Below are 16,548 nucleotides of genomic sequence, written 5' to 3' on the forward strand. Positions count from 1 at the left end.
TTTAGATAAATATACATTATATTATAAATAAAATAATTTTTTTTAAAAAATTAAATCAATAAGATACGGTTTAAATGACTCATAACAATCTACCGGTTTGGTCGATTTTTAGACCGGTACCAGAGAGATAAACCGGCCAGGTAAAACGTTCAACAGTAACGAGTGGGGGCAAGAAAGGTGCGTGCTTTTAAGTTTACTAAGAAGCAGGGTTATCGCATAAATTGACGTAATTTATCTCCTCTTGAAAATCCCAAAACACCCACTTCCCCCGACACATGATGTGAGTCTCGGTTCCTTTTGGGTTTCGATCGAGAGGACAGGTACGCAGATGATCTTCGCTCGCACGAGATAATAGTAGATTTATCTCTCTGTCGAAATTACTTTACCAAGATATATATATATACACATATATAATCCCAATCATTAACCATTATTATCTTTGGTATCTCCGATCTCGCCACCTAATTTTCGGTTCTTACAAAATCCCTCGATCCCACGAATTCCATTTTCCATTTATCCGTGCTTTCCGATTTTCGACTGCTGAGATTCTTTTTGTTTAAATTTTCTCTTAAATTCCGTGCCAATCCATTTTTTAAGGTCGGATTCTTTTGATTGTTATCGCTGGCGTTGTTATTGCATTGAAATTGGATTTGATGAAGTTCAAGGCGTTGGTATTTGGATCTGAGCTTTGATCGACTTGGAATTCTGGTTTGGTAATCAGTTACTGAGGTAGTTTCAGCAATTTTGTTGCTTGCAAATGTCGGTACCGAACGTGGATCAATTCGAAGTTTACTTTAGGAGGGCGGATTTGGATGGAGATGGCAGGATCAGTGGAGCTGAAGCTGTAGGGTTCTTTCAAGGATCTGGTTTGCCCAAAAATGTCCTTGCTCAGGTTCGCCACGTCACTTTTGCTTCTATCGCCTGTGTTTATACCCATCGTTTTGCCTGCTTATTGATGTCTTATTCTGTTTGTGTAATACGAGCTGTCTCATACGATAAAAATGGGAATCTGAATTAGCTCAGACTTAATTTTGGAATAAATTTGGTTTTAGGATGGTTGCGTTTTTAGTATGAATTTAATGTGGTTATCCTGTCCTTGATAGTCTCTTTCTTATTATTGACGTCTTTTACTTCAGTAAATTAAATGTCAACACAATCTATGTGACATTGGATGCGATCATGTTTTATTTCCTAGCCTCTTTGATGTAAGACATAGGGGTAGGGGAGATTCCTAGAACGAGAATGAAAATTTTTTCCTCAGATGTGAGTCATTTCTAAGATGACTTATACTACGAACTGGAGAATAAACAATTAGAGGAAATAGACGAACTTCTTTGGGTTCAAGGTTATCGATGATAATTAGTAGTTAAAGATGCATGTTTCATAGCTTAAGGTTTATTCTCGACATGGCTCTGGAGTTCTGTGAGCATCTGCTACTTGGTGGTCAGGTCTATTTTTGTGATGGCTTTGGAGTTCTGTGAGTATCAGTTTCTTGGTGGTTGGTCTATTTCTTGACAGGATTTGCAGTTGTGTATCTGGTACTGGGTGGTCATGCAAAAACCAACGACGGTTGTGTCCTAACCCCTATCGTATTCATTAAAAGTTAACAACATCAAATATTCAACTAAAGCCACTGAGTTACAGTTAACAACATCAAATATTCAACTAAAGCCACTGAGTTACTTCTTAGCTAAAGCTTTCATAATGGTTGGAGAACTTTCAGTTCATGTTTTTTTTTACAGGAAAAGTAGATATACTAAACCATTCAATGATTAGTAGTAACGAGTGATGAGGAGGTCTACTATTTTTTTGATAGCCTTGTATATTTATTTTGTATTGGGTGGTAGACCATTGATTTTATTTAATGGATTCTTCTTGTTCTCAAACAAAACAAGAGGAGTACTGATTATACGTGGGGGTGTAGCAAGATGATGTCAGAAAGTATCATTGTTGGGGAGATATCAGAATTCAATCTATGGGCATTATAGTGAGTCACTAAATTGGTTTGTATTGTTTGGCAGTGAGATGTGTGTTAATAGCTAAATTTTTTGCTTATGGGTCATCCTCTGGTTTTTTTTGAGACTTTTAGGAATATTTTTGGTATGGAGCACTGAGCTGTAAATGACTTTACATGTTTTTGCACCTTTGGTGCTTATAGCAATACAACTATACTACTATTCATTTTCAAAAAAAGATGTCTGTTAATAGCATTTGTTATGAACGGTAAACATTTTTTATTTCTTATTGTACTTTGTGGAACCTAATACTTGTTTGAAGACTTAAGCATATGGTCAACCATTCCTGGCTTAGCATTAATGGTTCTGCCCTTCATCTGATAGTATTTTGTTTTCAAAGGGAAAGAACTTAGCTTTTCAACCTTCCCTCTAAGTGGCTAGGTCTTATACTCCTATTAAAACTTAGATTAATACTGGTCTGCATTCTGTTTGTTAAGTTGTTTTAAGGAACTTAACGAATTAATTGAGCATGATTTTTCAATCTTCATCTTATGGTTGGATGCTGATCAATTTGTTCTATATGAACCCAGATATGGGCGCATGCTGATCAGTCCCATAATGGTTTCCTTGGTCGCCAAGAATTTTATAATGCTCTCAAACTCGTAACTGTAGCTCAGAGCAAGAGGGAATTAACACCAGATATTGTTAAGGCAGCATTATATGGTCCTGCTGCAGCAAAAATTCCACCACCACAAATTAATCTTGCAGCTGTTCCTGCACATCAATTCAATTCAATGGCTGCTGCACCAGCTTCAAAGACGGGTTCAATTTCACAAACAACTTCTCAAGGTTTTGGCTTCAGAGGACCAGGCCTTCCGAATGCAAGCATGAACCAGCAGTTTTTTCCTTCTCCACAGAGTCACTCAATGAGACCAACTCAAGCTATGCCAGCCAGTGGTGTTCCCCATCCATCACTGGCTACTGCTGGTCCAGAATACAGGGTGGGTAATCTACCCAGTCAAAATCAAGCCATGCCTTCTGCTATAGCTGCCCGTCCACCTCAAACTGTGTCTCCTAGTATTGCTGGTCCGGGTATGTCAGGTCCAAACAGCTCAAATGATTGGTTCAGTGGAAGGACTGGTGGATCCTCGACAGAGCTAAGAGGGATTAGTCCATCAACAGTGGCTGCTGCCTCAAAGCCACAAACGGTCGTTGCTATGTCCTCACAGCCTACAACAAATGATTCTAGATCATTGGTTATTTCTGGAAATGGGTTTCCTTCTGACTCGGTGTTCGGTGGTGACATGTTTTCTGTGAACTCTTCACAGAAACAAGGACCTTCTTACTCTGCTAGCAGTGCACCTGCCTCATCAGCCGTCGTTCCAGTTTCCACTGAGGTTCAGCCTTCCTCTAAGAGAAATGCACTTGATTCATTGCAGAGTTCTTTCTCGATGCAACCTACAGGGAGTACCACATCACCCATTGTTCCAGTTTCTAGGGGGCCTCAACCTTCAGCTAGGACCAATTCACTAGATTCCTTGCAGAGTGCTTTCTCCATGCAGCCTACAGGGAGTCAGTTGCCTCACACTAGGCCATCAATGAGCTCGGGTCAGCAGGTTGCTGGTCAAACTCCGGCATCACTGACGGCATCGGGGACTGCGGGTGGAGTTGGTAATTCAAATTCTGGCAATTCCCAGTTTCCATGGCCAAAGATGAAACCATCTGATGTTCAGAAGTACTCAAAGGTTTTTATGGAAGTAGATATAGATAGAGATGGAAAAATCACTGGTGAGCAGGCAAGGAATCTGTTTTTGAGTTGGAGGCTGCCTAGAGGTAAGAGTTCTAGAACCAGCCGGTCATCATTCTAACCCTTGCGTTTCAGAAGAGAAAAAATTCATTCTAACCTTCTGATCATGAATGCTTGACAGTAGATCTTCTGATTTAATAAAAGAACTTGCAGTGCAATACACTGTCTTGTGCTGATAATTATCTAGCAATCAGAAAAAAGTTTTGTGCAAATACTGTTTTAGCTTATGACCCACATGTTTTGGTAGCTACATCTACTGTTTGGACTTTAGTCATCATGTTTGCATTGGCTAGTGTAATGCTCTAGTAATCAAATAGCTTTATGGTGTCAAACTTGTGAAATGAAGTAGACTGCAGTGAGCACTTGTTTCGCTGCTAGGTTGATACTTCTATGGTTATTGTTTCTTTAAGGTGTATTCTTTGTCATACTTCTGATGTGGATTGTGCATTGTGTTATATGTCATTTGGAAGTCACGTGTTCCTTTAGAATTTTTTCAAGGGAGATCCTCTAGCAAGTAACAACCTTGTTTTGCTCCTTAGTTAGACATGCTAAACTTGTCTTTCTTGGCCAATGCCAGAGGTGCTGAAGCAGGTGTGGGATTTGTCCGATCAAGACAATGACAGCATGCTTTCTTTGAGGGAGTTTTGCTTTGCTTTGTATCTGATGGAGCGCTACAGGGAAGGTCGTCCTCTTCCAGCAGCACTTCCTAACAACGCTATATTTGATGAGACATTATTGTCCATGACAGGTCAACAGAATGCCAATTATGGAAATACGGGTTGGACTTCCCGTCCAGGTATTGGTTAATATTGCTTACACTACATATTGTACCAACCACTTTAGGATCAAAGATGTTTCTTTCTAGTTCCTTCAAAAACAATTCTTTTTTTTTGCTGATTCAGTTGCTTTTTTGGTGCAGGTTTTGGGCAACCATTGGGGACAGGTCCTCAGCCAGTCACTCCTGCGACTGGTATAAGACCACCAATTCCTAGGACTGCTCCTCATACTGACAGTGGATTATTATCTGGTCAGCAAAAGCCAAAGGATCAGGTTTTCGATGATTCTTTTTCAAACCAACTTGCTAATGGGGAGCAGAATTCAGTGAACTCCCAATTTCAAGAGGCCACATCTGCAGTAAAAAAGGCATCTTATTTAGCTCTTGTGCTTTTACATTTGCACTCTGTCTGGGAAAACTCAGATTAATTGCCTGTCTTGGTTTTTTGACTATCTAGCTTGACCTGTTTGAGTGCTTGTTTTCGTCTTTATAAAATAAAATATTGTTTTTCCTACATTTTTTGTAGGGTGAGGAGAAGGAGAATTTGATTTTGGATTCAAAGGAGAAGATTGAATTCTACCGCTCAAAAATGCAGGACATTGTGAGTAGTTTCTATCTCCATTTTTATTTGCCTTCTTTTTTTATATCAGTATTTCAAATACCTCATTGATGATTTATTAAAATGGATATGAGCATGCAGGCTTAGTTCGTTTAGGGTGACTGGTTGCATTAATGACTAACATAGTTCTAACTTGAGTTGGGAAACCTCAAACCACTCAATAGTTGATTGGTTTAATAACATAGTGGAGTGACTTCGACTAAAATCAACATTTTGGAGTAGGGATTATGTAGGAAGTTCGTTAATCCATTTTACAAAATAAGAGGTTCAATGGGTATTCCATGAGTTCAAATACTGTACATATAGTTGATACCTCTATCTACCACTTGGCTCTGCATCTAGCGTAGTATGTTGGAAGCTTGTACCTTCTATCTTATCCAAGAAGGAAGATAGGATATACAGGTCTTTATCGAAGTGTTTATTTTGTCCCTCCAGCCTATCCTGAAATTTGATTGTAATTGCTAATCATGTGGATTTTGCTGGCCTGAGGCTTTATGCTGTATATGGAAAAAAAAGATCTTTTCTATGATAGGGATACCTGCTGGCATGTGGAAAATATAAGCTTCATCCATGATGTAATTAGAAAAGATCTTGTTTCTAGAATTATTAGATTTGTATGATAAAAAATGTTATTATGACTATGGTATACCATTTTTGATTAGTACAAAACTGATGCTGAATGGAAAGAGAAAGGGGAATACTTTAGTGATAAGAAACATCTTGTAATCAGTAATATTATTCAGTTTTCTTTAAGGTTCTTTGGACACGTTTTGATTTTGATTTGAATTTAGAAATTTTTATAGTTTCATCTTAATTATTGTTATGATTTTCTTCTTTATTGTAATTAGTGCTAATATGAGGACTACTGACATAGACAACCTTCTTTTTAGGATTAAAAAGAAAGTATTTTTGAAAAGAGAAAGGACCAATACAAAAGGTGCAGCTGATAAGTCATCTAGCTGAAAAATAATATAACAGAAAAGAGAACGAAAAATAATGGAGACATAGCTGAGAACATCTCACGTGACCAAAGCATCCCAGCTTTTATGTAAAACAGACAGAAAGATATCCATGTAATTCCCATGAGCTTTAGCCCAAAGGGAAGCCAAGAAGGTATCTTCTCCCAAAGTATAGATTTTGGAAAAAAAGTTTGTCAAAAATATGATGACTTCTTTCCAACCAAATCGTCCATAATTTTGCGAAGTGTACCTTCCAATGATGGTTTAGCCTAATGCCAACTACCAATTCTTGAGCTAAGAAAACGTTCTAATGAAGGAGCTGCAACCCAAACCAAGTTGAGAGTGTCAAAAATCCTGCAATTTTCAAGTTATCTCGTACCGGAGGAACAAATGATTTTGTGTCTCCCCACCTCTGTAATACATCACACAAATGTCAGGAGATAAAGCAAGGTTAGGCCTACAAATTCGCACAGCTCATTAGTGTTCGACCGATTTAGAATAGCAGTCCACACAAACACCTTTATCTTAGACGAAACCTTAACCTGCCAGAAAGCCTTGGTAAAAAGGCTATGGTAGCGATCTGGATTTTTGGTAGCGTGATTGAAAGAAAGATTTACAAGTGTATGAACCTGAAGAGTCCAAGGTCCACACTCTATAATCTGGTTGTTGAGAGGGGGCTAGAAAGAACTTAAGAGGCTTAACAAGGATAGGAGTCCAATGGCTTCTTTATCATTAAGGCTCCGGAAAAAATAAAAATCTCAGTTAACAGTGCCGTTTAAAAGACAAAGGAACTGGTCTTTTGATGCCTTGTGGTTGGAGAATAGACAAAAAAGAAGAGGGGACTGGATACCCAGGGGGTGGTCGCCCATCCAATTATCCTCCCAAAAGAGGAATTTGGTGCCATCCCCCACCTTATATCTGGTTAGAGGTGTAAATAGGTTACGCAAACTAGATATCGCCTTCCAGGGACTTTGTGTTGTGAAGATCTCATTGCAATTGCATCCCAACCATTTTATTGATGTCCATGAACACTTTTGATAATTTTATGCCACAAAAAATTAGTTTCCGGCAGGAAATGCCGAAGCCAATTAACCAATAATGATAAATATCTAGACTTTTAATTCCCAATACCAAAACATCTGAAAGTTTTAGACCTACAACAAACCTCCCAAGTCACAAGGTGATCCCTCCTTTCTTCCCATACCGAGCACACAAGAAATTCCTAATCATACCCTTTACCTGCTTGATTATGTCAGCCGGAACCTTAAACAAAGGACATTTAAAAAAGAGAGATGCTAGACAAACAAGCCTGAATACTCTACCCCCCATTGAAAAAAGACTCATTTTCCAACATCCTAACCTTCTAGACACTTTAAACTGTGCCGTCCCAAAAAGATTTACACCTAAGGTTGCCACCATAAATGGCCAAGATAAGGTCTCACGCCCTATTGTCTCAGTGAGGTTTCTCACTTTGCTATTATCCGCATTAATCCCTACTAATCCATATTTGGCCCTATTGATGCAAAATCCCGACACTTGCTCGAAAACCCTCATGACTATGATAGTGCTAGAGATTGATCTATGATCTTGTGATAGAAACAAGATTTTATCATCAATAAACTTGATCTAGGATGCCTTGACTTTATCCTTACCAGCCGCATATCCTCTACAACGACCCCACGTTCTAAACCCCTAATCAGCATCCTGCTCAACCCATCCACCATCAAAGTAAAAGGAAAGGGAGAGAGAGGGTTGCCCTATCTAACACCTCGCGTTTGTCTAAACCACTCTTGTGCCTTAGTATTCGGATTCGGTGGCTCCATCTGAACCGACTGTTCGCCCAGTTCTGCCATAAAATTGTCCTTGATGTTCTGTATCTTCTCCCGTTGATCTGCGCACACTTTCACTCTGTCCCTTTGGCCTGTCAACATTGGGAAGGAGCGATAGTAATGGATTTTAGGTGTGGAATCATTCTGATGCTAGCATTTGGCTCACTCACTCAGCTGTTGGTCATCAGCCTGTTTCTGTCCAACAGTGTTCTCGGCATCATTGAGATATGGACCCTGCGACCTTGTTGAATTGGATCAGATAGGAGATAGGCACTAGGTCTTTTGACTCTTCTGTTTGGGTTGCCAAACGGCCCTTTTCCCCCTACCCTTGGGCCTGATTTTGCAGCCCCAATTAAGTTGTTCAGTAGGAGAGACATATATGGGCTGTTTTGTTTCTGAATTGGGCCCCTTTATTTTGGTCCATAACCAATTTAATCGAGCATTTTTGAGTGAATTCTGCTGAACCGTTTTTCTTTTAAGGCAGCGGACTTTCCTTCCTTTTTTGAGGTCAACCTAATGATGATGGAATGACTTGCTAACAATTGCTGATTCTCCATAACTATCTGGGTGTCCATATCCCTCCATCTCCTAATTGCTGCTTCTTTCCTTATTTGTAGGACTGATTTTACACCTTTTAAAAATTAAAATTTGCTTCGTTGTCTTGCTGCCTGTAGCCACTCTCAGCCACCCTCCACCATTTGATCCACCATTAGAATAGTTTCCATTTTACTACTTCCAGCCGCTGGCTGGTTGGAGCTATTCCTTCTCTCCTGCAGAATCGCTTCAATGTCTTGAAAACCCTTCCATCCTGCTCTTTGACTTCCTTCACACATATTCTTCTCCAGCTCTAACCTCCCTCGTGCTGTGTAAGAGTCAGAAATCTCCTGCAACTATTTTTTGTGATCTCGGCCAAGATGTATCCAGATGGAATTTTCTGCGCAGAGGTGACTTTGTCACCATCATCCAATTTCGACTTAATTGATTTAACCAATCAACCTTCTTTGTCCAGGAAAAGGTGAAATTATTTGTCTTTTAGAAACTCTGAAATTTACACACTGCTTCTTTGCCTGTTGTCTTGAGCAGTGCTGAATATTTTCCTTCCAACTTGGAAAGTAGCTTTCAGTCTCATATCAATCTCCTTAAGTTAAATTTTAACCTTAACTGAAATATAAAATAAGATGTTGATCAAACGGCAAGAGAATCTTAGTCATCTCATCAACTTCATCAATGTAAACCATCCCTGTTTAGCTGCTTGTACAGTTTTTATAGTCTAACAATTTCTTGATTGATTATTTCATCCTCTCCATCTGCTAGATAGGCTGTGAAGCAGCAGTCACACAAGGGGAAAAGGAGACTAATAATAGGAGAATAAGATATGTCCTACAACCACTGCCTTGGCAAATACTATAGCCTTGAGATGCTGTTGAACTCCTCAAAAACCCAGAGCTGGTATTATAATCTCATTGTACTAACCTAGACAACCTTATGCAATATTGAATTGAGAATTTTTTGCTAGGGTTTTGGTTCATATTCTATCTCCATTCTTTCTTATTGTGTCTCCTTGATATATCTCCATTTTAGTCACCCTCTGTTCTTTTTTGTCTCCTCTACTTTGTTCGTTCTTTACCTTGATCATCGGATTCCTCTTTATTTATCTGTTCTCTCCTTTTATATCCTATTCTCTAGACTATCCAACATCCATTGTTTTCAGATAGCTTGTCCTGATTGAGAATATCATAAACATGGAGTAAAATCGTTAACTAATCTTGGCAATTCTTATAACTGGTTGAGAGTTAGCTCGCGTGATTCTTGTTAAACAAATCAGTTTAATATCATTACTAAATACTGTCCTACCATGTAGAGAAAGGGTCTTGGCATATATTGCTGGTACTTTTCTCTCTTTATTAGTTTCTGTCGAAGAAATTAAGATAACCATATAAACATATACATAAAAAAGCTTGAAGTTCATGTTGGCCCATTATCATATCAGCCTTGTCTCTACATGGTATTTATTTATTTATTTATTTCATATCAGGTGTTATATAAAAGTAGATGTGACAATCGGTTAAATGAGATCACTGAAAGAGCATCTGCAGATAAACGTGAGGTACTTACTAATTGACTAATTCTATGAAGAATTGTATTTAGCTCACAAAAGAATTTTCTGAGTTGGTTTTGGGCTACAGGCAGAGACATTGACAAAAAAATATGAAGAAAAGTACAAACAAGTTGCAGAAGTAGCATCCAAATTAACCATTGAAGATGCCAGATTTCGTGAGATACAGGTAATAACAGTTCCTTGTTCTTTTTTCTTTTTGAAGATGCCCTTGGGTTCTCCAGACCTTTGGCATTGTTCTCTTTAGTTTGACGTTACGTAATTTAGCTGAATACAGAAAGATTTTAACTTTACCCTTTGTGTCTCACTGTTTACCCTTTGTGTTTGGTAAGAAGAGCACAAAATATTAGTTTCTTTCCTTGATGAGATATAGCATAATTTGTTTTCCTTTTCTGGGCTTCTTGCCATCATTTTGGTTCAGGTGTCTTATTCTCATGTTCTCTATATTGTTAAGCAGTCTTCTAAATGCTTGTTTCTAGAAAATTTATCTTATGGATCTCATTTTGTTTCTCAATTTTGCCTGGTCATCAGGGAAGAAAGACAGAATTGCATCACGCAATTGTTAATATGGAACAAGGTGGCAGCGCAGATGGTATCCTCCAGGTAAATTCAATCCATTTAGCTATAACAAGAAAATACAAGTTCGTATTTAAACTTGCCTAACATTGATCTATTGCTGCTTCTTTAGGTCCGTGCAGATCGCATACAATCAGATCTTGAGGAGCTAATGAAGGTTCTAACTGAGCGTTGCAAGAAACATGGAATAGATGTTAAACCAAAAGCTTTAATTGAGATTCCTTTCGGTATTTCTAGTCGGATTATGGACCTTATATTATGATTTTTCCTTCTGATCTTCTATGATAAAAAGTGGTTTGCGACACTAATAGCTTGGTGGTTGTTCCAATTAAGTTATATGAATATGATGTTATCCATTACTAACTTCCATCATCTTTCTTGTTGTGATTTTCTTGGAACTTTCTTGTTTCTTGTTGTATGTTTTGTGTCTGATATATGTAGTTAACCGAGCACAAGGCTTGTACAATTGGGGAAGATTTTTCTTTGTCTCTCATAAGATTTTGACTTACAACTGGTACTTGTTCACTGGGTTATCCTGTGATATAGATCTAATTTCTCTATTGATTCTTTCAAATTTGAAGTTTGAGGTTTTTGGTTTATTATTTGTTAAGAACTATGATGTTGTATTTCCTGTGCATGGTGTTTTAGGAAAAGCTTGGATGTTGCTTTTAACTGCAGTTAATATCTGTCAATTAGTAAACTTTCTGTTTGGCATTTTTTATGGAATGCCCAACAATCTGTATGCTCTTTTCTCGTGTTGATTTCCTTGTTGCACTTGAATGCACCTGGTTTTAATTTTTGGATGTCTCGTAACGTACCAAACCTTTTGAATAACTTACTACAGCTCTATTAATGCGTATTTCTCTTGCAATGTCTTCAAGGCTGGCAACCTGGAATTCAAGGGGGAGCGGCTCTTTGGGATGAGGATTGGGATAAGTTTGAAGATGAAGGTATACCTTGTTCTTGCTAGTATTGACTGTCGGACATGGTTGATGTTTTCTATGGGTTATCTCTGCTGCATTTGATGCTACAATTTGACAGTCATACCCAAACAATTTAAGGATCTAATGTCTCCTTTGGCTCCCAGGATTTGTCAATGAGCTCAAATTTGATGCAAAAGATGCACCAGTCTCTCCAAATGAAAAGTCTGCCTCTGTTCATGGAGACAATGGTTCTGCAGATGATAGTTTCACTCCAGATTCCTTGTCCAACTTGGATGAAAAGCCAAGGCATTTTCCGAGTACTGGAGAACGTCCTATGGAGAATGAGTCTTTATATACCCTCAGTGAAGATGAGCTTGTGAGAAGCCCTCAGAGCAGTCCAGCTGCAAGGTTTCATGCAGAAAGCCCGTCCTCTGAATATTCTGATATCCACCATGGAAAGAGCTCCGAAGCAGATGCGGAGACACACAGGTATAGGTTGTTTCTGTTTTTTTTTTACGGCAATGTTAGGACATCCAACAGTTTTTTCTAGTCATAGTAAAGGCATGTTTATTTGTCTTTTATTATTTGTAAAAATTATTTTTTTGGACAGGAGCTTTGATGAGTCAACCTGGGGTGCCTTTGAAAATAATGACGATACAGACTCGGTCTGGGGATTTAATACTGTAAAAACCAAGGTAAATCAGGACCTACATCCTGAATTCTATTTTTCTTAATAACTCATGAAATTTTGTTGTCTGGGTGTAGAACATGGTGTACCTGATATTAGAAGAATATGAATAGATCCTAGCTAATCAGAACTCATATGGTTGTATTATGCCCTAGTCAATATATGTGTACTTGTCCATATTTGCAAGTATAAGAGATGTAATATGTACATTAGTGCATCCCCCATAGTCTCACTAGTCAACTTTGACCCCCTGTTATTTTGAGGTCATATATACTATTTAGAGTTTGCCTCAATATGGTATTGTTCTCACAGCTCGGACCAAAACAATATTTTACCTCTAGATGTCCAGTCAACTGTTGCACCTTAACGCATTTCGGGGAGAACCAACTAGCTTTAGGTTCGAATGACATTTCATACCTAGCCACGATTCATCTGCTAATTCTATCAGTCGGTTTGGACCTCCACTTAGTTTCACCCATTCTTCATCCTCGTCATGGATAGATCATCCAGGTTCGGGGGCACACATCTTCATCTTCATCTGTGGCTTACATAGAAGTGGAGAACTTGTCTTCAGTTAACAGTGAGTTAACTTGAATAAGAATTCCAATCAAAGAGTAATTTGCACAGGTGAGTATGAATAGCGCTCACTCTTATGTTACCTAAGGTGCTTGATGAGAAGATTTCTACTTACTCAAGTGCTTGTATGGGTTGCGGAAAATCTTGGACGCCTTTCTTATCACAAATCAGGTGGTGGCAGGAGATCCAAAGATTGAGAAAATGAACATGGATTTTAAGTTGAATTTTGAGAAGGTTTATGATCAAGTCAACTGAGATTTTTTGGATAAGGCTTTGGAGAGGAAAGGTTTTGGTGTTAGGTGGCAGCTTTGATCTCTAGTTTGAGGTGTTTTTTATTCTGATGAACAGTAAGTCTAGGGATTGTTCCAAGGGCATACGGGGTTGAGGCAAGGGATCCCTTCTTCCCCTTTTTTTCACAATTATTGTCAATGTATTAAGTCTTGTGCTTTCTCGCAGCTATAAAAAATGGGCTTTTAAGGGCCTTTACGTAGGGAATGATGGGGTTGAGATTTCCTACCTCTAGTCTACTGATGACACAATTCTATTGCTTCTTAGGAAATCGAAAAGTTTTGGGATGTCCTTGCCATCTTGCATCTTTTCGAGTGGTTTTGGGATTCCGCATTAACTTCAGGAAGAGTGATTCTAGCGAGTATTAATTTAGAGGAGTTGAGTGTTAGAAGGTTGGCTAATTCGAACTATTTCTTTTTCAGATTCTGTGCATAAGATCTCTAGTGTTTTGAATGTTGGAAATGTGTTCTTTTCTCATCAGGCGCTAGGGTTACTCTTGTCTAGGTGTGTTTTTCTAGTATCTCCTTAATTACCTATCTCTATTCAGAATTCCTAGACAAGTTGTAGAGAGCCTAGAGGAGGGTGATGAGGAATTTCCTTTGGTCTGGTTCAAGTGTGACTTTGAGGGATCATTTGCTTAGATAAGTTGTGTGTTGGCTACCAAAGCTGGAAAGGGGTTTGGATATTGGGAACCTTACTGTAAAAATCCTTACCTATTGGATTTAGGTTGTGATAGTTTCTTTTAGAATCTCTGTGGTACAGGATTATTAAGAGCAAGGCAGGTTTGCCTTGGAATGAGTGAGACTCCAAAGTTAACGTTTCAACAACTTACAAGAGCCTCCAGATCTAGCCTTTATAAGTCATTTTCCCCCTTCCCCATATTGACGATGAATAATGGTTCTTGTTTTCGCCTTGGGAGTACCCTTGGATTGATGTTGCTTCTTTGGCATTTCGTTTCCCTCGTTTATATAATTTATCTCAAAGTCATACACTCCTGTTTCTTCTTTTTTGGATCACTCTGATGGTTCTTGTTGTTAGGATATGTATTTCTTTAGAAATCTTGATTTTGAAGCCAAGATGCTCTTTTCCCAACTTCTTGATTTTGTTGTCTTTTCTGTGGGTCCCAATTGAAGGGTATCGTCCTTGGGTCTTTCAGATAATTTTACTTTGACATTTCTTTTTAGTTTTTTAACCCATAATCAATTCCCTTCATGACATTGTCTTGAACAAATGGTTTTGGTTTCTCGATCCCACTAAGGTCAAGGTTTTTGCTTTCTGTGAAGGCTGAATATTAACGATTTGCTCCAAAGTTGCGGATCTAATCAGCTTTGTCTCCAGATGTGTATGTGATGTGTTATTAAGCTGTTGAGTCTTAGTCACCTTGTTTTGCATGGTGCTTTGGGTTAGAAGGTTTGGTCCCTGCTTTTTGACATTTTCAGTCTTGTGGGCTTTACAAAGAATCTTGAGGGATTTATTACTTTTGCTAATGGAGATTTTTGCAAGCAGAAAGAGTGCAAGGCTTTATGTGCAGCGCTCTCTTTTCTGGCTTGTGGTTGCCTTATTTATAGAGAATGTGAGGATCTTTAGAATTGTTTTCTCTGTTTTTGCTTCTTTGGGATAAGTGGCATCTCTTTGAGCTAAGGCACATGATCATTTTACAAATTATGTTGTTATATCTGCCAGCTATCCTTTCCTAATAGTAGCTAGTTTTTCTCTTATTTTTTATTTTTCCTTTTTATTTTTCTGTTTTTTCAGGGGGATCCAATCCTATGCCTTTGTAGTCTTTTTTATCCTAATAAAATTTTCTTCTATCAATTCAAAAAATAACTTTCTTCTGGTGCAGACTAGAATAAAGGAAACAAAAACACAAATTCACTCCTATCTTTCAAAAAGTTAGAGAGAGATTAAAAGAATGATATATGCAAGTCTTGGTTTTAAATGTCAATTGCCTGCTCCTTTTGATCTTCTCCTTTTTTACAATGCTGATTCACATGATGTTCTATCAAATGACTTGGGCCTGTTGTTGCAAAATATAACTTTTACTTTGAATTTGATTTCAACCAGCAGGACTCAGATTCTGAGAGACACAGGGATTACTTTGGATCCAGTGATTTTGGTATAAACCCAATAAGAACAGATTCTCCAAGTTCTGAGAGTGCGTTTCATAGGAAGAGTCCTTTTGCATTTGATGATTCTGTACCTGGCACTCCACTCTCCAAGTTTGGAAACTCTCCACCAAGGTTCAGTGAGGCATCAAGAGATAACTTTGATAGTTTCTCAAGATTTGATTCATTCAACATGAATGATGGTGGATTTTCCCAGCAACCTGAGAGGCTCACAAGGTTTGATTCCATGAATAGTACCAAAGATTTTGGTGGCTTCTCAAGATTTGATTCCATAAATAGCTCAAGAGATTTTGGTGAGAGGCTCACAAGATTTGATTCCATGAGTAGTAGCAGAGACTTTGGTGCGGAGAGACTCACCAGGTTTGACTCCATGAACAGCAGCAAAGATTTTGGTGGCAATCATGCATTCACATTTGATGATTCTGATCCATTTGGCTCCAGTGGTCCATTTAAGGTTTCATCAGAAAATAGAAGTCCGAAGAAGGGTTCTGATGGTTGGAATGCTTTCTGACGGTTGGAATGCTTTGTAGCTGCAAATTGTGAAGTTGAAAGGAGAAGATGGTCCATAATTTTGTGTCTTATTCTCTCTACCTCCATTTTGGCTGAGTTTGTTTCATTGTGATCCATTTTTTTCTTGTGCTGTATATCTAGGAACAGTATCTTGACTTTTGTAAAATAGTATGGGGTTGGTCTGGATGACCTTGCTGTATTTTCATCATACCTATTTTTTCTGGTGTGCCATGTGAGGATGAGGAAAAGGAAACTTGCTGTTCTTTTGAGTGGTAATGATTTATGGAAACCAAAGATAAACTAAGATGTATGAAATTTTACTTTCCTGTTCGGTGGTTTTATTTCTTGTACGTGGTGATTTTGCTGGAGTTAATCCTCTTGTTGGGATGTTAATTGTACCTGGTCGTTTTGTCCTTCCATTTGTATGTCCAACAAGAGAAGACAAGTTAAAGCTCTTTGCCTCATTTCTTCAGTCTTTCATGCATGTTTCTAAGTTGGAAATAAAACCATTTACTTCGCCACACTTTCTCAAATTATTTTTTCACTTCGACATGGGATGATTGATGGTGAAACTTCGAGGTGGACATCAAGACCCTGCTCTTTTATATTTCCTTACACTGCCTATATCGAAGTATCCAAACAAAAGTCTTCCTACATTTCCTTACACTGCTGCACCAAGTATCCAAACAGAAGTCTTCGTATATTTCCCTACTCTGCTACATCAAGTATCCAAACAAATGCGTATGGCAAGCGGTTAAATCACATACATAACCTGATAGGGCATACAGTGCTAAAGTTGAT

The 16,548-nt window shown here is 38.4% G+C and overlaps 1 protein-coding gene across 2 annotated transcripts; it reads left to right on the top strand.

The window, feature by feature from the left end:
- Positions 1-212: 212 nt before the first annotated feature.
- LOC110818065 (Calcium-binding EF hand family protein) lies at positions 213-16,088 on the top strand. Of its 2 annotated transcripts, none has more exons than XM_088209741.1 (13): positions 213-892; positions 2,546-3,788; positions 4,340-4,558; positions 4,682-4,905; positions 5,064-5,138; positions 9,980-10,051; positions 10,131-10,229; positions 10,592-10,663; positions 10,749-10,863; positions 11,518-11,586; positions 11,724-12,048; positions 12,170-12,254; positions 15,176-16,088. In XM_088209741.1, exons 1-13 carry the CDS (start codon positions 758-760, stop codon positions 15,746-15,748), a joined length of 3,306 nt encoding a protein of 1,101 aa, XP_088065867.1. In that variant the 5' UTR covers positions 213-757; the 3' UTR covers positions 15,749-16,088. The 2 variants fall into 2 exon arrangements, with proteins under 2 accessions (XP_088065867.1, XP_088065868.1); XM_088209742.1 differs by having other exon boundaries at positions 15,179-16,088.
- Positions 16,089-16,548: the final 460 nt, after the last annotated feature.

This window comes from Carica papaya, chromosome 1 (genome assembly GCF_054855325.1).
Source record: "Carica papaya isolate Zhongbai chromosome 1, ASM5485532v1, whole genome shotgun sequence".
Classification (NCBI taxonomy): domain Eukaryota; kingdom Viridiplantae; phylum Streptophyta; class Magnoliopsida; order Brassicales; family Caricaceae; genus Carica; species Carica papaya.

Bases quoted from the DNA above. Each gene is read 5' to 3' on its own strand.
- LOC110818065 (XM_088209741.1), top strand. From the start codon at position 758: ATGTCGGTACCGAACGTGGATCAATTCGAAGTTTACTTTAGGAGGGCG. The intron at 10,230-10,591 runs GTAATAACAGTT...CCTGGTCATCAG, and splicing joins CCAGATTTCGTGAGATACAG to GGAAGAAAGACAGAATTGCA. The intron at 10,864-11,517 runs GTATTTCTAGTC...AATGTCTTCAAG, and splicing joins TTTAATTGAGATTCCTTTCG to GCTGGCAACCTGGAATTCAA.